This window comes from Oreochromis aureus, linkage group 11, assembly GCF_013358895.1.
Source record: "Oreochromis aureus strain Israel breed Guangdong linkage group 11, ZZ_aureus, whole genome shotgun sequence".
Taxonomy (NCBI): Eukaryota; Metazoa; Chordata; class Actinopteri; order Cichliformes; family Cichlidae; genus Oreochromis; species Oreochromis aureus.
Window position 1 is genome coordinate 8,892,663 of NC_052952.1, and position 24,630 is coordinate 8,917,292.

Genomic DNA, 24,630 nt, shown 5'->3' on the forward strand with positions numbered 1-24,630 from the left:
AAACCTTCGAAACCTTAATTCCTTAGGAAAATGTCCACTGGAGATCAGTGCCAAGTGGCTTCCGATTGTGACAAGATTGTCTATACATTCTTGATTTTCGCATAAAAATTCTACAGATTCAAGGCTATCGGTTTCCGTATGAAATCTGCATTTTGTTTCTAAGGAGTGAGCTCATCACGAATAGTAATAATATAGCAATAAACCTTTCATAGTGTAGGAGGAATACAGCACAAAAACAACTGCATTATTACACAAAGAAAAATAAAATGTGGCTCATTTGTCATCAATAAAATCTGCAGAGAAGATCACAGATCTTTGTCATGGCAGTGAAAATAAAAATCAGTCATATACGTATATCAAAAATTCACAAAATGTCCTGCATTTGGAATATTCAAAATACATATAAGAACTCTTCAAAAGCATATATCTTGAGAAGGCTTAAGAGATGTGAAATATTGCTTCACTGAAAGCCATAATGGGATACATATACACTATCCATGATCACAGATGAGATGGGAATGTGATTTAAAATAATCTCCCAAAATCCCTCATTTTGTTTCCAAAATAAAATGTTAAAAAAAATCTGACCAAAGAACTAAATGAGGGACTATTTAAACTTAAATTCCTTCACTGTCATTAACATTGAAATCACAACCTCAGCCCCTTACTGAGTGACTAAATCAGACCCCCTGGAGGGGAGGGGGTACCAAAAAGTAAAATTACAGGCGGACATTTCAAACAACAGACTGGTCCCTCAAATATCATTAAATGCAAAGGTGTTTGAATCTAAAACATGCCTTGGGGTGTATGAAGCACAATGTTACAGATGACTAAGGAGCAAACTCCATCCTGGAAGTTATTAGGGAAGATTAATTGACAATAATATGGTCCTACAAGGATAACAGTGTAATGCAGAAAATACACTTTTGCCTTTAAAATATCCAACCAAGCTACTTAACTGAATGTGCTTTCAGCGGTCACGTACAGTGATGTTCTTCCACTCGTTTCAACATTACACAACTAGCTCAAAAGGACAGTACAAACCTAGAAGGTGACGTGAAATCATCAAATGCATTTTTGGTCCAAGTGCAATTTCTTTTAAAACATTTTTAAAAAAAAATGTATGTGGGTGAGAAATGACCAAACTGTGGAATGTACATGCATATGATCCATTGAGCGCCAAAAATTGTGACATCATACAAGTTTTTCAATTTTGTCTCTGAACCCTGAGCGAAATCAAATATTGTATTTATGTACAAATACACACACACACACACACACACACACACACACACACACGGCTCATAGAAAGTACGACCACAAACTTGCAGAGACCCGAGTTAACCTCAAATGTGGCTATTGAAGCTAAATACTCCAAGTAGTCCAACAGTTGTCACTGGTACCATCAGGCCTTCCTTTTTCAACACTTAATCCTCAGTCCTGCTTAAATTAACTTGAGCCCATCCTTTCTGCACTTTCTACTTCAAAGGCAGCTATCATAAAGAGAGGAAATGGATAAAAGTTACAAATCAATGATAACCAAATACAGATGACTGGGGCTCATTTTGTTCAGTTTCCCCTCATTTATATGTTAAACAAAAAACTCAAACAAAAGGACAGTCCATACTCAGAGGGAAAAGAATTTGCCCTAGAAATCCTAATATGTGCCTGCGCTTCAAGTATTCAAGTATTGTAACTGAAACAGCCATTGTTTGGCATTCTGACAAATCTTACTATGGAAGAGGGAAAAAAAAGTAACAAAATAAACTTTTTAGAGGCTGAAAATCTCATATTTCACGGATACAATAGTAATAAAAGGGTATGGTAAACTTGATTTCTGTATTTGCGATTAATGAAAGATAGTCCCTTCTTATTCAGCAATTTACAGCTCCCCTTACACAACACCCCTCTCACCAGGAGAGGGGTTTGCTTTCCCCATCCAATTTCTCTAAACTCTTTTAGTTGTGTTTCTTGAGTCCATCTATTGCACCATCGTGGTCGCTGAATTCGGGACAGATACCATTAGCCGTTTTGCTGGTGGCGGCTCCTTTCACTTTCAGTGTCGACAGGCTGGGCTGGGTTTGGTGATCATTGTAGGGAGCACTGTGGAGGTCTGTGTTTTCTGTGTACAGGTAGTCCTCAGCAAAGTCTGGGTGGTGCTCCACAAAATTTCTGAACTTGTCTGCGAAAAGACCACATGGGGGTGCCAGAGACAAAGGCAGCATTAGGAAAAACTGCCAAGAGACTGAGGGCATCTTGAAATAAAGTGTCCTGGTTGCCAAATCTAATCCAATGCATGACGGGGAAAAAACTCACTTTGATAACTAATTTTAGCTCAAAAGAATACAGTGAAATATTTTTATGGCCGTTTTATTCGGTCTCTTACCAAATGTGATCTTCCCTGTGTCGTCCACGTCGATGGCGGTAAACAGATGTGACACACTGATGTGACTCACTCCTAAAGCTGTCTTAAGTATAACTGCTAACTCGCTTTCTGTGATGGCACCATCCTCCTCTGCCTCAAACATCTGGGGAAGATGAAATATGATAAGATTAAAACATCTTCTCTTCAGCTTTGCTTTAGGGCCACTTGAACGGCATATAAGGTGACAGTCCTTGCTCAACTCAAATATCAAGCAAGTAAGAAGAGAAGATTATTATGCTCTTCTCACCTTACTTCATCAAGCTGATTTATAGATACCCAGAGTAACTGATCGGCTTCAGTGAAACCCTAAATGCACACTTCATCGAGCATTTTGAAAGGCTTTGAAATATGGGACAAATATAAATGTACTACCCAGAAGATGCGTTAATGGGGCAAATGTTATGCTGGTGCTTATGAAGCACAAAACTATTCTGCCAGTTGGTCAGATAAGCATAAATCTTACCTTAAAGGCCAATTTCATTGTTTCCAGAGTTTTGGCAGGCCTGCATACAACAGATAAGGCTATCACATATTCTCTAATATCCATTCTGTTATCTTCATGCTGAAAAGACAAGAGACCACAATAAAAATGAAATCAGACTGTGAGCAAGAATGTTATGTTTCACAGAAGCATCTGGCCGATAGCCATTTAGGTCAAAAACACATTGCAGCAACAAATCTTTTCTTGTTTAGGTTCCATTATGCAAATATGCACACTGGGTTTAGTTTAAAGAAAGCGCATAGAATCCAGTTTTCTAGAAGCACTTTCTCATCAGACTACTTCAATCACGCCCCAAACTATAACGAATATTGCTTCAGTTGGGCATTTTTCTAAAACTGCTGTTCTGCATTTGCATAATAAAAACAAAACGTGAAAATAATAAAACAAAATGCACTCAAGTAGCAGCAGTTACCACTGTGAAAGACTGCAGAGCAATCATGGTTGTCAGTAAAAGGTCGCTGCAGTTTTTACCTCGTCAAAAAGACCAAACATGTCTCGCAGCATATCTGAAACTGGCACATCGAGGAAGTGTGCAAAGTCTTCCAGTCCCAGCTTCTGCCCCTCCAGCTTCCTGGCTCTGTTCCCATACTCCTGCAAAACCTTCTCAGAGTTCTGTGGTTTCAATCTGGGACAGTGAGAGGGAGAAACGGGTAACTTAATAATAACATAAGAACAACAGTGTAAGCAAGGAGACGGGGGGAAAAAAATGAGAAGACGTGCATCTGAGAATGAGCAAGCTATGACAACTCTGTAGACTTTACAGTTATACTATATTATATTTACTGTGCTCTGTTTTACTCATTTGCATTTTATCCCCAACAAGTTACATATTTTTCATTGTTTTGACTCTTTCATTCTCTGCTAGACAAAACCCTGAATCCCTGTAAAGTCCCTGCAGTGTTGGGAGAATATTTTGCCTTCCTCACCCTTGTGCCCCTTACTTAGTTATCTTTGATAGGTTTATTGCCTTGGAAAGTTTGAATGACTCACCCCAGTCTCCTGACAAGCTTGGCAAACTCCAGCAGACAGGTGTCGACTGGCAGCCTCAGCTGGCCTTCTGCCATGGCCAGCTGGCAGTCTTCAAATGAATAATCTGTGATGGGTACCCCCAGGGCTCTGTGCACCACACAGGAGAGATAATGATGGGACATCAGTTTGTGCAAATCAATACGAACTTTGCTTAAGGCCAATAACGCAGAAAAAGTACCCGATACATCTACTTTGAAGTTGAGAACAATGTTCCAAGTTTTCTCCATGAATCTGCAGAGCTGAAGTTTCCCATTTGTAGCTCAAAGCAATAATGCACAAAATGTAGGAATCTAGCAGGCAAGTATAGCCTTTACACAGCATAAGACAATGATAACTAGGTGGTTCCCATTCATTTACGATTGTATTTTATATATATAATTATTATTATACTTAAAAAAATGCAAAGTTTCTAAACAGTGTATACTTGATTTAATGATTAGATATCAATGGAAATCTAAAAGATGTGGATTAATACAACTTTACAGCCTTAAGTTGTTTACCCCTTTCACAAACCAAGCCCTACAGTGATGGACACATAAAATATAAAAACATAGCCTGTTTATAAAATGGGCCTGCATCTTTGTGTGTAAACCTGAGTGCCCATCGGATTGGACTAAAACTGTGGGATAGGGTAGTGACTTGTTACTCTGCTTTGTTCTCCTTAATTTGCTAAATGTATTACACTGTTTTGTATAGAATCTGATCTGAAGCTGACAATTGAGATCACAATCTCAGTGTTTACTACTGTCATATAGCAATGGACTTGATGTCCTTTTGCAGCTAGAGGGCTCACCCACTGCTGGCCATTAAAAGTAATGAATGATTAAGGCACTTCTGCAATGCCTTTACTTTTAAAACATGCAGACAGACATACGTATGCTGTATCACCATTTTTAAATGAAGAGGCAAAATAGGAATAATAGATTAACCTCAGTCAACTTTGTGTTGTGTACATAAATTGTTGAAATGTATATAATATGATCAATTATTTCAACGTACTTAGCCATGATACGTCTCACATTGATGGCGAAGAGTGCAGGATTCTTCTTCTCCTCCTCTGAGGGTGTATAGATGGGAAGAAACTGTAGAAAGCCCCCCCAAAAATATATTTTTTAAAATCCTTACCATCTCTCTATGGGTAGATACACCATTATCTGTATTGACAGTAATGCACACTTACCTCTATCACAAACTCATTGTGTAACTGGCAAAGTGTCAGCCATAAAATTTGGAATCTGGATAATAACAGGACATCAACAACAACAAAAAAATTACAGAGGAGAGCTTTGCACAGACTACACGTCAACTGAAAACCTCTTTTACTTTTCTCTTGTTGTTTATTTATTTTTCTTCATGAACACAAATGTTCAAACCCTTTAATATTTAAGTTCAAGCTGGGAAAGCTTAAGGTAATGTGCCAGAATAAATTAATTAAAACACTGTCAAATTGTCAAGTCATGTGAGATTGTGTATAAATATTATGCAACTTCCATACTTGTCATTTTGAGTTTAGTTCTTGATTTATTTATGTCTGATTTTGACTTAAAACAATGTTTGTACATTCTTTACATACTGTAACTAAGTGTTAAATTAAGAAACTGTGTGAAATTCTGTACTTACGCTCCTGGGCCTTGCCATGTCCATGTGATTGTGTCCTGTAAAAAAAATAGATAAATAAATAAACCACATGAAGAAGAGACACATTATTAGTCTCTCAAACGCACTTATCTTTTTGTTTTTGGCTCAAGTGATAACTTCGCCCCAGCTTTCTTTTTCACATGCAGCTTATTCTCAATCAGTTTAAAAATGATTACAGTGTAATTAGTTTATGGTAAGTTAAGTGTGCAATGAAATACTTAACTCCAGCACATTAAAATTCAGTTTGGACAAACATTTTTCAGACACCCCCAACAAACATTTCATACGGGCTTCAATATGTTACAGTTTTGACATGTTTACTCAGAGCAAAAACATTTATTAGCTTTAGATTTCACCTGGATAAGTGCTTAGGTTTCCAAAGCTAAGAGATTCATTGTGCTAACAAAATGATTCTGTAGCCTTTTAAACTTTGAAAGGCTTTTATCCTTTTATGGACATTTCCAAAATAAGGTTGCTCCAAAATGTAGGAAATGCTATGTTTAGCCCCTTAAGTGTAAACACTGTAACATAATGTGTGTCAATAAAATTCAAAATCCATTATTTTTCATGGCAGACTGAATTTTTTTTTATTATCATTATATTAAAAAGTCTACTGTTCTAATGCAATGACACCTATTACATCCAAATGAGGCAGCCCAGGAATTAATATTCACACAGACTAGCTAGAAGTTATTAAAATTTGGTTTCTGTGCTTCGTTCTAATGCTTTGCAGTAGAATACACACGGGCAAAATGGGCATCACTGAAGTTTTTTCCCCAGCTAGAGTGATTTTATATAGCTTAAAAACTAAGTTCTTCTGGAAACGTTTTTAACTCTTTAAAGCTGTGGAACCCACCCCCCTTTTCTTTCCTCTAGCTGTGGACACTGACTTCATTTTTATCAGAAATAATTTTCATATGTAAAATTATGTCTCAGAAAGCTGTTATGCTTTTGAATGACTAAATTCTGCAGTCATAGTAAGATAATTTGCTGTGATATCAGCAGAACTCTAAGAAAATGGTGCTGTGTTGCCTTGCTGTGCATCATTGCGTTACTGCACAGTTATTATCATTGTGCATGAATTTCGGCATCATAAAAGTAAAGCCAATAGTGCCATTATGAGGAAAAAATGGCGAAAAAAATGGCATCAATCAACAAAACTTTTTAGGTATCTTTGAAAATTCCAGAACAAAAGCATCATGGTTAACAGTCAATTGGTTTGAAGAACAAAAAGCGGGATGAGTGCTTATCTGAATAAAATGAATGAAGGCCACAGTACACAATTCTAGATTTGTTTTTTTTTTCTACATTTCACAGCTCCTATTTCTAATCTATCACCTAATGACAAAAAGTCTAACGGTTGCTTAAGTTGCTAAAAACCCTTTTACCAATTTACTTACCAGTTTATTAGGGTAACGAATGACCACAGGCTGCACTGGTACAGCTGGGATGAAGGCCCCTACAAGGATTTAAAAACAACATCAAAAACAAGACAGGAGACTAGTTTTCATTTGTTATATTTGTAAAGGAAACATGCTGGTCTAAGAATAAATTAGAATAGCAATTACACACTTAAAAAAACAAAACAAAACAAACAAACGAAAAAAAAAAAGAAAACATGGGCATTTACCTGGCTTAAAGGTGATTAGGCAGGATCTATTGGTGCATGTTCCCTCTGGAAAAATCATGATCTGTATGTATGAGAGGGAAACTAGTTAGTGATTGATGTTTACAGCAATGTCTGGTAAAAACAGATCATGGCATTCATGCATTTAATAGGTGCAACATGATGACTCTTGCATAACTTCTATCTTGCACCAACTTACCTGAGGCCATTCTCCACCAGAGCGGGCTCTGCGTTTGATCTCCTCCACAGTCTTCTTTCTGGAGTCCTGGTCTGACCGGGAAACGAACACCGGCCTGATGTACTTAATCAAAGCTTGAAGCAGAAGGAAGAGAGTGGAGAAAATTCAGATAGAAATTACTTGAGAAGCCATTGCTGCAAACAACAAATACTTATATTACCGCAATAAATATTACAATCATAAATGTAAAACTGTCAAACATCAAAAAGCACAAATGCTTCACTACACAGAATAATTTAATCAGGCAGAGATATCATCTTTTGCTAGCACAAAACTCAATCAAAAGTCTAAAGTTTTTAACACAACAAAGGAAAAACAGTATCCAATAATGATTGGGATTAGATACATTTCAAGCAAAAATGCATAATTTCATGAAAATTTGTAAGATCCACAACAGGTTTGCAGGATTGTTAAATATATCTTACACTGTTAAATACATCTTACATTGTACTTGCATTTCCTTTTGCTGTCAAAAAAAATTAATGGTGTACTTTATTCAGTGAGTATAACTCATAAATATACGGAAGGAGATACACAATTACAAGGAACAAAAGGAACAAAAACTGTCACACAGTCGTGTTCCATTTGATGTCAACTTCCCCTTTTGAAGACAGATTAGGAAACCAATGCTGAACAATAACCCCCACCCACTCAGTGACCTGCTGGCCAGTCACAGGAGTACAGTCGGTGACAGACTAAGATTACCCAAATCCACCACTGAATGACACAAGAAATCATTGCTGCCTGTGGTCATCTTTCTGTACAGTTCCTCATCTAAAGCACAAATACACAATGCAGTAGTTGCACACTATTAAGATCTACACATACTGTACAGAGACAATAACAAAATAAGTATGATAAGAGAGGGACCTCAATTGAAACTTTATCCATATTAAATTTTGTTTTATATATTGGGATATCTATATATTAGAGCCATTTGTATTTATAAGAACAATTTTGTAATATATTGTACTTTAAGTAGTTACTTTTCTTACTGCCTTGAGCAACTGTTTCCCCTGGAATAATAAAGTATTCTGATTCTGATTCATCTAATGTTTAAATATAAGCCACCTTTCCATTGTAGGAACTCTAAGCAGGCAGAAGGTGGCACTAAAATACACAGGACATAACTTCCAGCCCTCTAATCAGCCCTTTCAGTTTGTTCTCATGACCATGAGACCATCGTCAGATGATGGGATAACTGATTTGAAACACCTCCGGCTGCGATGTCAATTCAGAGCACAACAAAACAACAGTAATGGTCAGTGCAACTATCGATCTATGAAAACAACCAGTGACAACAGGGGTAATGGTGGCTGTATGACTATTTGTTATGTCCGTCTATATTATATGATTCTTTTTATTTTGTTGACAGTGATACAGTTTTTGTGCTGGCAGTAGTTACACGCTGGAGCTTTTATCAGTCCACTGCTGACTTGGTTGATGATGATCACCTGCATTTGAAACTGAAACTTTAACCTTTACATACTGACACAATCTACAACAACAGTGCTGAACCAGATAACTGTGTGCATAATATCAGCTACAGAGCAACTGGCTAATGTAATGCTAGATCATTTATTTATTTGTTTTTCTAAGCCCTATCAGGTGTAATGAGAACATTAACACTTGTTGCCACCCACTCCACCTTACCTGCACTCTCTTCTTCACATCTATAGAGCACTGTCTATTCCTTTGGCTGGTTAACCGCTGGAGTGTAAATTTATCTACCATCACAGCTTCACTGTTACACCCATCTCCCTCTCATTCACTGAATTTCATCCCTCTTCTCTCCAGGCTCTTTACCACCTGCTCTCCTCATCTCACTATAGATCACAATGTCACCTGTGAACTCCTATCTGATGACATCTGTCAACCTGTCCATCATCACTGCAAACAAAAAGGAGCTCAGAGCTGATCCCCGATGTAATCTCACCCCCACTTTGAACCCGTTTGCCACTTCTACTGCACAGCTATCCACTGTTTTGCTGTCCTCATACACGTTCTGCACCATCCTCATATACTACTACAGTTCCTCTCTTGGCACCTTATCATATGCTTTCTCCAGGTCCACAAAGACACAATGCAGTTCCTTCTGACGTTCTCTACAATTCAACACTTTCTAATCAAACATCACATCTACAGTGCTCTTTGTGCTGTAACAACAAAACTGCTCATTTCACAGCCAAAAAGTACTCTTGCTTAATGCTGTGAAATTAGTGTAGTGCATAATAACTGAAAGAACAGATTTAAATTTTTGTCCAATATGTGCAATCTGTGCACGTAGACGTGCAAAAGGACACGTGCAATGACAAACAGGAAACTGAGTAGACAAAGACTAGGTTAAAAAAAAAAAAAAGCCTCTCTTTGCTCATACAGAAAGTCAAGAGAAAAATAGAAGTTTAGGAGTAGTAAGGGAAACAAAATGAAGAAAGAAAAAGGTGAGACCATGACTAGAAGAAGAAATGATTTCAACTGTGAGCTGTCTGCTGACAGGAAGGGATTACATCTCTCGCAAGAACCCTACAAGTCGCTCTGCACACGTCATTCTGGCTGATCAGGTCTTAATGCTTATTCTGGATTCCACGTGGCCATGCACTGGTGCTTGGTTCCTACTGCAAGTCCAAAAGGACTTGTCACCCTAAAGAACATTAGAGGCCCTTTAACATTTTAGGGAAAGCCAATATTGAGATAGTAGAAACAATAGAATAACAGTATAAAATTCAATATATTTTTACAATTTCAAATGCATTCATTTGCATTTTTTACACTTTAGCCCAGCTAATCCAAATCATAATAGCTGACTGCATATTGTTTAAACGGACAATTTGCCAATAAACAAATATGCTGAAATATGGTCGTAATCCTGCAACACAAGTAAAGCTGCTTTAACTTGGCCAAGCTTCACTCAGCCTGGAGCTAACAATGTGGCTAATTACTGACTCAGCAGGCAGAGCAGGAGGAGAAAGGAAGGCAAAAATAACACATAAACACCTTCACAGCATGTTCTGCTCACGGGGACATAAGAACCGGTGACTGAACTGGCAATTGAGAAGACTGTTGAACTTGCAGGCTAGTTGATAGGATCTGACTTATAGTATTGTACTGAGTGCGTCTAAGCAAGTCCTGCCTGACCTCTGGATGTCACTCTAGGATGTGCAAAGACAAGGCCACACGGCTATCTAAATAAGCATTTGGCTTTGTGGGATCCATGTCTAGCTATGAATAAAATTAAAAATTATTAGTCTGAGTGTCTTTTATCCAGACAAGTATATTTTGACTTGGCCCCTTTTGACATGTTTGTGGGTTAAGGAATGTTGTGAGTACAGTGTAAAAATAAAGTCAATAAAGTCAAAAATAAAGTCAAAAATAAAAAAATAAGGTCAAACTTGAATGCTCAAGTTTGACTATATATTTTTTTAACAAAATTAGCTTGTTTAGTCACAGTTGGAAACTCAACGTATTGTTCTGGAGTATAATATCTGCTTTCATTACAGCATAGCATCTGTATTTTCTTTGTCTTTTTTTGAGGTATAGCACCTGCTGTGAACAAAAACCAAGCTACACTTGCTTTTAACTCATCAAAATTAAATGCAAATCAGAGTGGGAAATCCCCTGTTGACTGTAACGGCAGCAAAGTTATGGGAACTGTCTTACTGATGCTGTACTGATAATCTTCCCCTTTGTACACGCCACATACCACAAATATCATCTTTCCCTCACGTGCTGCTGAAATGTATCTAGTAACTCACTGTCATGAGCAATGAGATTTTTTTTTGTGTGTGCCTGTGTGTTCATGTGTGTGGTGGTGCTGGGGTTACTTACTTCCCCAGAGAGGTATATCCTTGCTCTCAGCCTTCATGACAATTGAGGACATTGTCATGGTGACTGGGATGGCATCAAAGTAAGAAGAGTGGGGTGCCAGGGTAAGGATAGGTGCTTCTGTAGGCAATGCCCTTCGCCCTTTCACAGTCATCCAATGGAACCCTCCCGCAAACCACATGACTCGCATGATTATTCTCAGAATGATGTCCACCAGTCTGGAAACAAGATCATCCATGTGTGAGAAGCACTTTTCACTTCTTTCAAATAAAAGAAAACACTTTAAATGATATAGCATAGTTTATTAAAATAGCAGTATCAATCTTCGCAAAGGAGTCATAAGGGACACAGGATTATGAACTCTTATAAGTTGCTATGGAAAATAAACACTGTAAATAAGTGGTGACCAGAAGGGAACTGACACCATAACCGCCTGTAATGCACAGTGTGGGGTCTAGTTCTTCAAATGTATTACTTTTCATGCTGTTTCTTCACTAACACTACCGGTGAGATCTCACAACTTAAGACAGAAATATATCCATCATCTTTCCAGTCAAGGCCAATCAAGAAACTAGCTATAATGTAAGTTTTGCTAAAAACACCTTTTACCAGAAGTATCACAAAATTTCTATTTGACACACAGCACTTTAAGTACATCAGAACTTTAAGTTCAACAAAAAGCGCTTGGTTGGTATCATCATAAAGTGAGTAAGACAGCAAAGACTAGCTGGGGAACTGTGTGCTTTAACCCTACAGGGCCTGCTGTCAGCAGCCAACCTAAACTTGATATTAAAGATGCTCATGACTATGCGATTGTTTCTTGTCTTAAAAGCAATAAATTCCTAAATTTTTACTGGCTAATGCCAGGAGGAAGTGGGCACCACCTCCACAACTAAATTATAGAAAGACGCCTTTCAAACTACCATGTGCTAGATTGGCAAAAACATGTTTGAACTTGGATGCTATCGTACAAACTCAACAAACATAGGAAGTCACATACTTCGACAAATTTTGTTGTGCAGTTCCTTCGAAAACATAAAATGAGTAATGCAAGGTAGGCACATCACAAATCTACCATAACAATGCACATTAGTTTAGCGGTACTAGACACTGCATTCTAAACTCCCTCATTCAAGAAGGGTCGCCATAGTTTGGATACCCACAACTCCAAAGGGAAACCAGGGATCTTTTATTTCTTAGGCCAATGTGCAAATCATTACACTATAGAGCCACTCCAGCTTAATTACTGAATTTTGAGTCAGTTCTACCAGTTGTTTTTTTTTTGTTGTAATTATTGAAAGCTATACATTAAAAAACACCCACCTTCTCCAGAGGCACTGGGGTTCAACGGTGGTCTCGGAACGCCCCACTGAGGCAATGAAGGCAAAAGGCCAGGCCAGCAACATCATGAATGCAGCTATGAGTAGACGGATGGGGAATAGCGTGACTGTCATTAATGCAATCTGTTAAAATAGAGAAAAAGCAAAAAGATCAGTTATTTTCTATACTGCTACAGTTCTTATTTGTAAACGAATTCAGCCTACAGAATGAATCCATGACTGAAGTGATCTCTTGTAGGATGGGTATGTCAGCAACTTCATAACTGTTCAGGTTGCCAAACTGGAGCTGTAATGGTCGAACAACAATGGTCTCAGGCTGCAGTTCAAACAAGTAAAATGACTGTGTGTGTTTGTAAAATAAGCAACGCACAAATGCAAACTCGTGCCTAATATGCGTGTCCTACACAGTATAAATGGCAGCGAGTTTTGTAGCATGGCCTCTAAACATAGCTCTTATAATTTAAGACTACGCAATACAAATTTGTCTTATGGGTTTACTACCTATACTCATAAGCAATATCCTTTAAAGCTGACATGTTATATAGCAAGTTGTGCATTCTTGGAGGCTCTGATAATTCTTGCGCCTCACTCTAAAGATTCAGTTATGACTGTTTATTTAAAAGCTATTCATGACCCTGATAAGCACACCTTATCTTTTGTCAATATTTGTCCTGATAGCAAGCACTGCTGTTAAACATCAAGTCTAAGTGGCCTACCTTATCAGGAGAGAGTTCTTATCTAACAGCAAATTCAGTTTTAACTGCATTTTAAAATGCCAAACAGATTCTCAAAAAAGAGGGGTGGGGGTGCTTGTTGTTAAGAATGACTTAGACCTGTGCACTGTTGAAAGATCAATTCAAAACACAGGAATACATGAATGTCAACAGGCAATGCTAGTAAAGGGACTCTTTGGAATTTAAGAGGTATAGCAATGTACCAAAAAACTTATTTAATCCCAAACTTTATTTTAGGGCTTATGATGTAATGTAATCAAATATAAAAATTTTATCTAACAGACTGTATGAATCTTTTTTCTGTCCTAATTAAAGTCCCAAGAGGCTGAAAACAATCTATATTGTTAAACCACATAATCACACATATGTATCAGAAGGCTAAGTAAGAAAGTGAGCTCTGTGTTAAACATCAGCTATACACAGTTCCACACTAACCTCAAAGATGATTTTTTGTGCATTTGTTTCACTTTTTTTTTCTTTTTTAAATACCAGCAAAAATGCAAAAACAATAGAGTGCTTTTAGCCTGTGTTTAAGGAGATGCCGACAAATTAACAGGAAAACACTTCTCTGAATTAGCAGCATTGACAAAAATAAAATCAGAGCGAATTGCATATTCCCAGAGGGTTTTTGTTTAACCACTCCCTCTCATTTTAGCACTGATGAGTTAGAAAAAAAAATAGAAAACCCTTAATGTTCACTTGATTTGGAACTATTAACATGCAAAAGTATAAGAAAAAGAAAGTGCTTCTGTGAGTGGACTTCCAAAAAAAAAAAAATGAAGCTGGTGATTTAAAACAACGTAACCTCGGACCTCGGACCAGTTGGTCAGGAGGCTTTGAAATGTATGGTTTTCAGGGTTTTCAGGTTTTCAGCGTTATTTTGTTATCGTTTTTATCGTTAACTCGGTTTTCCTGGGTCTTTTCATGTGTGTTAAGAATAAATCTTCTTTTTTCGGTACCGGCACTAGTTTTATTTTGTTGTATTTATTCGCGACACCTTATTGCCGGTCTGTGAAAATATTGTCGGGCATAAACCGGTCCGTGGCGCAAAAAAGGTTGGGGACCGCTGGTTTAGAGAACAGTGATGGTTCCTCACAATGCTAATGCCAACACTAATACAGTAGGCAGTGCTCTGCCAATCATTGTATGCTCTATCAGACCTGCAAGGCTGCAATCTTTTCTGTGTTACAATCATTTCATGTTCAACATTTATAAACTCCAACTTTTAAATGAGCGGGATCATACCCCTCGTAATATTATTCAGTGTGGATGTAGAGGCTGGATACTGTACAGCAAATGCTGAAGGCCATTTAGTTATGAAGGGGCAGGAGGTATTGTTTTCCAAAGCACTGATGTGCCCAGTCTTGATGTCAGACCACATAAAACTTCTAATTATACTAAAAAGTCACCACAATATCATCGCTCATCAGGTAGTGAATCACAGCGATTATCATATACAGGGCAGCATTTTGCTAGGGAATCCTGTGTTCTGGCATTCATGTAGGAATTATTATTTAATGATGTGGTTGTGTGCAATTATGAGAAGTTGTACACAGACAGATTTGGGCCTTTAGGTTAGGCTTGTCAAAATCAGACTGCTAAGATTAGCAGAATGCATTGTGACACCTCACCAGCTTTTGGGAGTTTCTCAGGAATAGTTTTTTGGAATAGAATATTGGCTGACCGCAATCTAATCAAGAACATCACAAAATATTGCCATATTGTCGCCCTACTGATCAGCTCTCGGTACTGCGATATGACCAAAATCTCATCTAATCAAGAACATCAAATTACAAAATATTGCCATATTGTTTCCAGCCGTCTACCTGAGTCGAGTGTTTTAACTGATGCATGGAACTATACATTTTTAGCTTGTAACGGCCGCCGCTTTTCTTTGTGAGTATTTATTACACAGCGTGTTTATTTTTTAGCACCTGGCGGCTCTTTTTGCTTCTCATCCGTTAATACTCTGCATCTTTCACGTGACTAATTTTGAAAAGCCTCAACAGGATCTTGATTTATTGTGAAAGTTTATGTGAAAATAAACAGACACAGCGACAACGCATAAAAAAAAGCTTTCCGTCAGTAGTGTGGTTATTGAATGGGTAACTTTAAGAAATTAATATAGCCACTACAGCCATCAAAATGATGTTGATCCAAGAGTTTATTTTGCGACCACAAACAAACGATTTGAAACGAATTTTTCTAGTATCCGATAATATCGTTATATCGAACAGCCCTATTAATTAACTGCATATGAAAGTTTACAGACACAGCATAAGCAACTTTATGTGGATTGAATGGGTAAGTATTGAATTACAAAGCCTCTAAAGTTGATCAAGCAAAGTCATTGAATTAGTAATTTACCTTCAACTTTTTTAAGAAATGCATCAGCAAAGCAGTGAAAAGAATTTATTCCTTTTAAAAATGTGCAAACACAGAATAATTCTCAATTCATTAACAGCCAATCAGTCCTCAAGCCGTTAGCCTGCAAAACTGTTTAAAGTTAAAGCTTTATGGTTTGACAGCAACTCCTCTGATCCTTATTGTCCATTACTTAATTAAATTATCACCATACAACTGAGCCAGTCTTTCACATTTGTGAAACACCAATGCAACTCAAAAACTTCTTCAGTTTGTGTGTTTCACTAGAAAGACTGTGACAATGTCCGGTTTTACAATAAACAGTGAGAACATACTGCAGTTCCCTTTCTCTCTGAAGTGAAAACAGACTCTGTGGGTTGATCATTTTAAAGTCCAAAATGTGTCTTCCGCAAGTAGCTGTGGATGTGAAAGCAAGACCTGAGCACGATGCTCTCTGTAGCCTCTTTGAGTGTCACTTATCAGTGGTCCAGTTGTTAGACTCAAACCTTTATGTGCACTTGTATGCACAAAGTCTCATGAAGAGGTTTTAATTCGTCCCCTTTTGTTTATATATTAAACTTGTTGGAGAAACCACACTTTTGTTTTAGTCTTGAGGAACGGCTAATATATGTAAGCCTATTCTCTTGGCTTTGATCAACTACCTGCCACACTTTCTCAATTCTCCCTCCAGTCTCTATGGAAAAAAAGCAACAAATAAAGACACCATACTCTATTGCAGAATGGCAGAGCTGCCTCATTCAGAAACTGTGGCCTTCCCATTCCACTGAGCTGTGTTACTGAAAATACCTAACACATAGCCGTGCTGCAATTCCACATTGTTTACTAACACAGCACATATTACATTATCTATGCTAAGAATAAGCAGTCAATTGCAAGTCAATGCTCAGAATGCATGCACAGAGGCACACACATCTCTGTGTCAGCTATTTCGAGAGATCATATGTGGTTAACTACAAAGGGCCCCACGTGTGCCTTTAATTCACAAGCAGCTCCAGTTTTCAAGAACATGAACTGTAGGTTCTCATTATCTGTGCCTAATGCAACACGTCGCAAAAGTGGACAAGAGGTGTAAATCTGTGCAGGGTTCAAATTTCCGCTGAGTGATGTCTGTGCTTCTCATTTAAACAGTTTCATGACTTTGAGTGAAGCTGATCAGTGGAAGCCTAGTCGCTGCAAACTTGACTTGCCCTCCAATTAACACATTTTGCAGAGAAGCCCGAAAGCTCCAAATCTGATTACGCGCAGCAGCAGTGACGAGTAGCTGCTACAAAGTTTTGCTCCATCTTCAACGAGAAAGGCAAATTGTTTGAACATTAAGAGCTGTGGGGAAACCCATTTTATTTGTAGACAGGAGGGGGGTTGGAAAAAACGTGTCTGCCGGTTTACAACCCTCCTTCTCCAAATCCTCACGTGTTAGTTGAACCGCGACAACCAAGGAAGCCAGAACAAAAAATAAGAGAAGCATTTTAAATAAACCCCGTACACAAATGTTGTCATCCAATTTAGTGAAACCCACCAAAAAACATTTCTAATAGCCGGAGTAACAATAAACAGCAACAAGCTAGGCCCCTCTTGGACAGGCAGCCATGCTCAAATAACTGACTTTCGTTCTCCTATTAGAGAGACAGAGTGATTTATAAGCTTTACATCAGGTAGTCGTGTGTAAAATGGGATATTCTTTCTACAATTAAGGCGATTTTTTTAAAGACCCTCAGCGCTTTCAATGGGGACTCAAGTAAGGCAGTAGAACCGACAAGATAGCGGAGAAAAAGCAACATGTATGTAGCTAATGTTAGCTGACTAGCTAATACTAGCTCAACTGACTGCATGCAATCAAGGGAATCAGTTAAATAACTGACAGTATGACTCCGTGTCGCACTAAAGTGGTAGTGTTCCACGGGCAGCTAGAACTGCATGAATGCAAGAATAGGTTAAAAATGCGTGCAAACACATACACAAAATTACCTTTGCTTTTTCCAGTGGGGTGAATTTCAAGACGTGCACAAAAGGGTTTCTGACCGGTGGAGCTTGATCCATTTTCTTTCCATCTCCTTCCATCGCACATTGTCTGTTACTCGGCAACCTCATTTTTTATAGAGGTAATATTAGTCGTGGCTGCAGCTGTATTTCTTAATACTTCAGTCAGAAAACTGATTCTACTTGAAAGGAAGGCTCTTCACGCAAAACGTAGCGTCCCTTATCTGTCTTGGACAGTGGCTAATTGAGCTGGCAGTGCAGGGTTATTAACGCTATCTTCCTTTCTTGGACAGCATGGAGGGATGATGACTGGCTCGAGGATTAGCTGGGGATGTCTGAAGTCGCCGATATCGCAGGAGTCCTTCCTCCACACCGTGCTCCCCAATCAAACCAGTCCGCTAGCTTTGGATGCTAACGGAGCCGCTGTTCCACTAGTCCTGCATCACGCATGCGCAAGACAATCTTTCTTACCCATGTCGATCCCCTGTGCCCAGCATGGTGTGATGTTGCGTTCATATCTAACAAAAATGTCGTAATTTTAATAATTTGATAAATTTGGTCTACGTTTTGTTTGTTTATTTGTATTTGGGAGGATATTTATTAATTTAGTTTCACTTTTTAAAAAAATAAATATTTATAACACAAGCACACCTAAATACGGTTTGCTTTTGGGTTAAAATTTATATAATGATGTATATATTTCAAAAAGAAAATCCCAACACTGTTCATGATGTGAATGTTTTCGAAACGTCCTCAATGTTCTGTAGAATGGTAGAGTAGCGTGTATGTAGAGTTTCCCGTGACTGCAAAAGTACAGCAGAAGTGGAAAGGGAAACTACCAAGAAGGAATTCGGTGTATCCGCTGGGCAGAGGAAAAGGGACACTTGGTGGCGGAACGAGGAAGTAAGGAAAAATATTCAAAGCAAGAGCTTAACAAAGAAAAAGTGGGATGGGCAGGGGGATGAAGGAAATAGACATGAATACTGAGAATGTAGGTGTACAGCAAAGAGGGATGTGGCAAAGGAAAAGGGCTTGACTCTAAAGAAGGATAAAGGGTCTTGTATCAATTGGCCAGGCAGAAAGATCGATCTGGAAAGGATGTGCAACAGGTCAGGGTGATTAAAGATAGAGTACTGAAGAGCGTGTTGAGAATTTGGAAGGAGTACTTTGAGAAACTGATGAATGAAGAGGGAGGATGGATGAAGGACAGCTATTGAATCATTAAATGCAGAAGATTAGTAAGAGTGAGTGAGGCCAGCTATGAAGAATATGAAGGGTGAATGACAGACCTGTGTCGTTGTGGACCTGTCTAAAAATGCCTGAGGATGGAGAAGAATTTTTGTAAAGGTCAGGAGGAGTTGCACTGTGTCTTTGTGGATCTGGAGAAAGCATAAGACAAGGTGCCAAGAGAGGAACTGTGGTACTGCATAAGGAAGTCAAAAGTATGTGAGGGGTGGTGCAGGATATGTATGAGGACAGTGAGACAATGGTGAGGACAGTGCACAATGAAGATTCATGGATGTAGTAAAATAGGACATGCAGAGGGTTTGCGTGACAGAGAAAGATGCTAGGGATAGGGTTAGATGGTGGCAGATGGTGCATTCTGGCAAACCCTAAAAGGAGGAGCCGGAAGAAGAAGAAGAAGAGAGTGAATTTGAACAGAATTTAACTAAACAATAACCTCTAAAGTATGAGATAGCAGTCTTTTTTGCAAAGATGGATCAATTGCAGAACTGTACATGTTTCACTTTAACAGATTTGAATTTTAATGAATAAGGTGACATAGGCCTGAACATACAGACAACATATCATATCAGTTCAGTAATCCATAACATCCAAAAAAACAAACACATTTCATTTGTCCCAAACATAGGTCATCACACAGTAAACTAACCAAGTATGAAACCACGAAATCTAAAACTAATGGTTTGCATTGTGACTATTCTCAAATAAACAAACAAAATAAGTCTTTTCCATCCCTTTTTTCAGGCTTTAGTTCATTTGGAGATTCATTTGGAGAAACTCTGTTTGTTTCCATAACTTGTCCAAAATCTGCATCGAGGTGTTTTTTGCTATTTATGTTTCTTTTTCTATTCTGTGTTTAAGTGGCTAATTTAAGAATCCCACAGGGGAAGTTTAACAGAACTGTCATCAATTAATTAATTCCTATTTATTTATTATTTTCCTTCTCAGTTTTGTCAGAATAAAACGTAATGTGAAGAAAACTTTAAACTAATGAGCAACTTTTTGTTATGGCTTTAAAGATTTAGAAAGTTCTAGAAAGTATCTATATCAAACATGTTTAGATGCATTTTCTTTCATGTGCATATAAATATCAAGTTTGAGAAACGTTATAATAAAGGAATTAATGGTCCTAATGTTTGTATCATCTGGGGAACTTTTATGGTGATATATATTTACACCGTTTACCCTATTTAATGGCTTGCCTTAATGCCAATTTATAACTGATTATATGCTTCCCTCTAGTGGTTAAAACCTCACAGTGCCATCAGAAGTACAGTAATTCTGACTTACTAGTATAAGACAACACACTCAGTGATATGTGTATAAATGCTTACGTACACACAGCTGTTGATGCCCATGTAGTTCATAATACACGTCACTTTCAACATAAAGAGCTAATTTTAGTGGGAGATTATATTTCCTTTGATTCTCAACAGTCATCACACTCTCCTTATAATTGCCAAAGATATTTTAGACAAACTAGATTTGACAAATGACATTAAACTGAAATTAGTGAGGAGCAAAAAAAATATATAAAGACATGTTATTTAATTCAGTGTTTATTGCTTGCTTTATTGCTCAAAAATGAACAAAAGTGTGAGTTATAACATCAGTTGCTTCACTGACTCCTTTCCATGTCAAATGATGTAAAAGGCCACTAGTGAGAGCAGAATATGAGAGGGTGTGTATATGTATGTCTTAAGTACTTACATGAGAATAATTTAAATACACATTCATGTCAGAGCAAAGGTGTGAACTGGGCAGTTGACACGTTTAAGAGACGTTTATTTGAAGATAACTTTTATTTAGTTATTTATTTTTCATAATAAAAGACGCGACACAAACAGACTACGCTGTGCAGAAAACTTAAAGTATCACATTTATATTTGCCACAGTGTTTTACTGCATTGCATTGTGTGTGCACAGCAGTTTTTAAAGTTTCCCTTTTGCAAGCCTATTGATTCAAGTACATGCTTGTATAGGTACTCAAGCATAGTGTGAAAAATGATGATGCATGTTGGAGGCTTTACTTTATTTGTGACACTTGATTTCTCCTCATTCTCATAGCAGTCATGTTTCTTTTCTTTTGGTTTTTTTCTTTTTTTTTTTTTTTTTTGCTTATGGCTTTTCCAATTGTAGATATGTCAAGGACAACCAGTCAAACACGTACACACACAAACACACACACATAACGCTCATTTTGCAGGCACAGACAGACTAGCACACACCATTAAACTTCATATTGTAATTTGGGTATAGACTAGCATGTAGCCAAAGTGCCCTGTGGGCTGACCGTATCAGGTCGTGACATTTGCATTTGACAGGAATCATATAAGACAGGGTTAATACTGGATAGGATGGAGAGATAGGAGAAGGGGGGAAAAATAGGGGAAAAGGTTTCCCCCATTTCTGCGACAGCTCATTCCCTCTCTTTCCATCCTTCAATCCCATAGCTGAGGTGCTTAAATTAAAAAGGAAGAAATCCAATTTAAAGACATGGGGTAAACAATCACAAAACACTTGTTTCTAGAAGAGAGACAATTTCCCGGTGCCTTGTCCAATTTCTTATGGCCTGGAGGGCTGCCGCATGCGTTTTAACAACTGGTTCTACACCACTGATTAAAATTGTAATGCCGGTGTTGAATCAATCCATATGACATTTTAAAAATACACAACTATCAGGACATTTTATATATACAGCATTTTTTCTATTGTTTTCATTTGGAAACAGAAAGGTGCAAGGTGGTGACTTGCACCGGGTGTCAGAACTCTGCCTTCCAACTGTTTGAAGGGGAGAAAAAAAATGAAGTTTCAACATCCTAAACAAGTATAAGTATGTCACTATAATTGCATATGGTGTTTACTCAAAAGCCATGTGTAAGGTATGCAGAGTGAAACCTGTAACAGGACAATTATCACTCTGTTTCTGCTGTTTTGTGAACAATCAACATAATTTGGAGCCAGTTAAGTTTACAGGGTTTTTTTTTGTCTCCAACAGGATTCTGATGGGATCTTAAATTCTGCCATTTCTAAACAGGCATTTCACTGGCTTTAGTTGTCATCACCACCACCACATTTCAACCCAGACGGATGCAAAACGGATGCAGCTTCATGCAATTTTGAATTAAAGTGCAGTAAAGCTGACTATCACTTTCTGAAGGCAAACTCTGTCAAATATGAAATGAAAGAAGGTTGAGTCTATGGTGATGACGGTGGATAAGTTCGAATACTAGTTGAGGGCTAGCAGATAATTTAGAGAAGAAAAATACAAATGAACAGCTATGATGAATGAATGAGGCTGAAATAAAATAGAGGGAATAAGAATAATAACAAAAGAAGAAAATCCAGATTTCTATAGCACTGTTATATAGTATCCCCCCCCAGGCCAAACATCTGAGGCAGAGTGACAGATGGACCGTTGTTTGCTTCACACCACAGAAATGTTTTACCAGCCCTTGCGCCCATGTCAATCAATGGCCGGCATGTTCCAAAACATACTCAACACACAAAGAGAACACTTTGGCTTGAGGAAATGGATTGTGCCCGAGATTGGCAGGGGACTCTGCAAGTGTCAATCACCAAAGGCCCTTTGTTTTATCCCTCTTCTATTGCTTCTATAACAAAGACCTGTCTTTTTACTTTCATTCGTCTTAGCATGAGAAATACGCATTCATATGACTTTTTTTTGTTTGTTGTTGGTTTGTTTTACATTTGGTTCCAAGACAAAAAGTGGTAAAAAAAAAGAAAGAACCTCAAACAAAAGTGTAATGCTGTAGGTTTATCCCAGAGAGAGGATTTTGTCAGAACCTACAGGTAAGAGAGGAATTCACAACCATCCATCTCTGTGCAGCAGGCTTTTGTGAAACCACTAATCTACACATTGCATGATATGCTGATGATGGGTGCAGGATGAAGCGGGTAGGGAGGGGAAGGCGGTCTGATCGCTACAGTTTGAAACCGCAATTTCACACAACGAATGTTTGAAATCTGAGAAAGCTGCTGGTGCCTTCTCTGGCATTGCATCTAAGCGGGTTCTCACTGTTTTCTTTTTTTTTTTCCTCATCTCTTTCCTCTCATCTCGTGTCCTTTCTTCCTGTCTGGCCTCTCCAGGTGCTGTGCTATCTCAGAGCTAACACAGGAATCCATGAGCCGTGTACATCCACGGCCCTTTGAAAAAGGAAGCCACTTTGCCGCTCATCTTGGAAAGCACCTTCCATCGTCCTCTGTGTTCCTCACAGAGATGAAGGGAGTTCCTGAGAGAAGAGCGGGTTTTGTAACCAAAGCCACATGTTGGGCAAGACAGCCAGTTGTAGGACAAGAAAGATCTTTGTGGTGAACACAAGTGCTTGGCTGTCCTCTGGCATGCCTGTCTGTCAGCGATGCTTTGCCGACTGGACACCTGTACAACTGTAATATTACACATGCAAAAACAAAAGGGAGAGTGGGGAGTTATAAGGAGAGATTATACAGACAGTGCTTGTGCATGTGTTTACTTTGTAATATATCGCTAAATGGTGCTGAGTGCCCACTCCCGTTTGATGGGGAAACAACCTCCCTTTGTCTCAAAAGGATCTCTCAGGAAGTGAGAGTATATTTTTAACACTCATAAAAATGTTGCTGGGATATTTCAGAGACAGCATTTGACCTTGAAAGGCACAACCAGCGTGACCATGGAGTGACTGAATCACTGATAATTTTTTGGACTTTGGTTATGCTTTGATCTTTTTGTTGTAAGCTACATATTAAATAATTTTCTCAAGCCGTTTAGAATGAAGTCAAAGGAACAAAGAGATTAAAAAAAAACACCAAAATAAGAAAAAAAAAACCATACACTTGAATAATCAAAGAAAGAAGAAAAAATAGAGACACAAGTCAGTATGGAAATCAAATGGGTGTCAGTGATTTGGAATGTGACTGCATCATACTAAGCAGGAAGGGGAAACCGATAAAACCTGAATGCTGCTCTTTCGCACAGACACGTACACACATAGTACACATATCTTGTGGTGCTATCATTAGAGGGGAAGTGTTAGGTGACAGAAAACATGGATCAATCTCAGTGTTAAAACCACAAGTGTGTGTGTGTGTGTGTGTGTGTGTGGATTTGTGTCTCTGAATAAGAATGAGAAAGAAATGTACTTCTAAAATTTCTAGTCTTTACATTATTAGCCAAAGCAGGGCCTACAGGTTGGTACAATTATTTTCAAGAACAAGTGTATCTCTGCTTTCTGAACTACACAGCTTTATGGTGTTGGATACCTGCTAAATTATGGCATAATTGATTATGTATATGATATGGTTCAAATGACACTCGCTAAAAGGCATGTCCATCTGTGCAGTGGTGCACATTTCTTGATACGTAGACGTTACTTTCAGATGAAGCCCATAAGACAGTCCTTGCTTTAAAAATGTATCAACCCAATTTACCCTGTATTTGGTGTGTGTGTGAGTGTGTGTGCCAAATATTCTTTTCTTCTACACTGACCAATGATAACAAAGGGAATTCGAAACTCGTGGAATTAAATTCCAAAAAATTCCTGAATATTAAATTAATATTCAGTCTACATGTTGAGTGGGGACAGATGATGGTTTTATTCTGTAGCCTGACATGTTGTTTTAACTGTGGAAGACAGGTTTGTGGTTTCAAGGACAGTTTACTGTAAATCAC

The 24,630-nt window shown here is 38.1% G+C and overlaps 1 protein-coding gene across 1 annotated transcript; it reads right to left on the minus strand.

Moving 5' to 3' along the window:
• Positions 1 to 697: 697 nt before the first annotated feature.
• Positions 698 to 18,203, minus strand: LOC116329697 (lysophosphatidylcholine acyltransferase 1). Its single transcript, XM_031751767.2, has 14 exons — positions 17,706 to 18,203; positions 12,605 to 12,744; positions 11,285 to 11,499; positions 7,421 to 7,533; positions 7,225 to 7,285; positions 6,995 to 7,053; positions 5,577 to 5,611; positions 5,137 to 5,191; positions 4,956 to 5,038; positions 3,918 to 4,043; positions 3,399 to 3,552; positions 2,889 to 2,987; positions 2,387 to 2,528; positions 698 to 2,182 (listed from the first exon to the last, which is right to left on the minus strand). The coding sequence occupies exons 1-14, from the start codon at positions 17,826 to 17,828 to the stop codon at positions 1,959 to 1,961; spliced, it is 1,629 nt and encodes a 542-aa protein (XP_031607627.1). The 5' UTR covers positions 17,829 to 18,203; the 3' UTR covers positions 698 to 1,958.
• Positions 18,204 to 24,630: the final 6,427 nt, after the last annotated feature.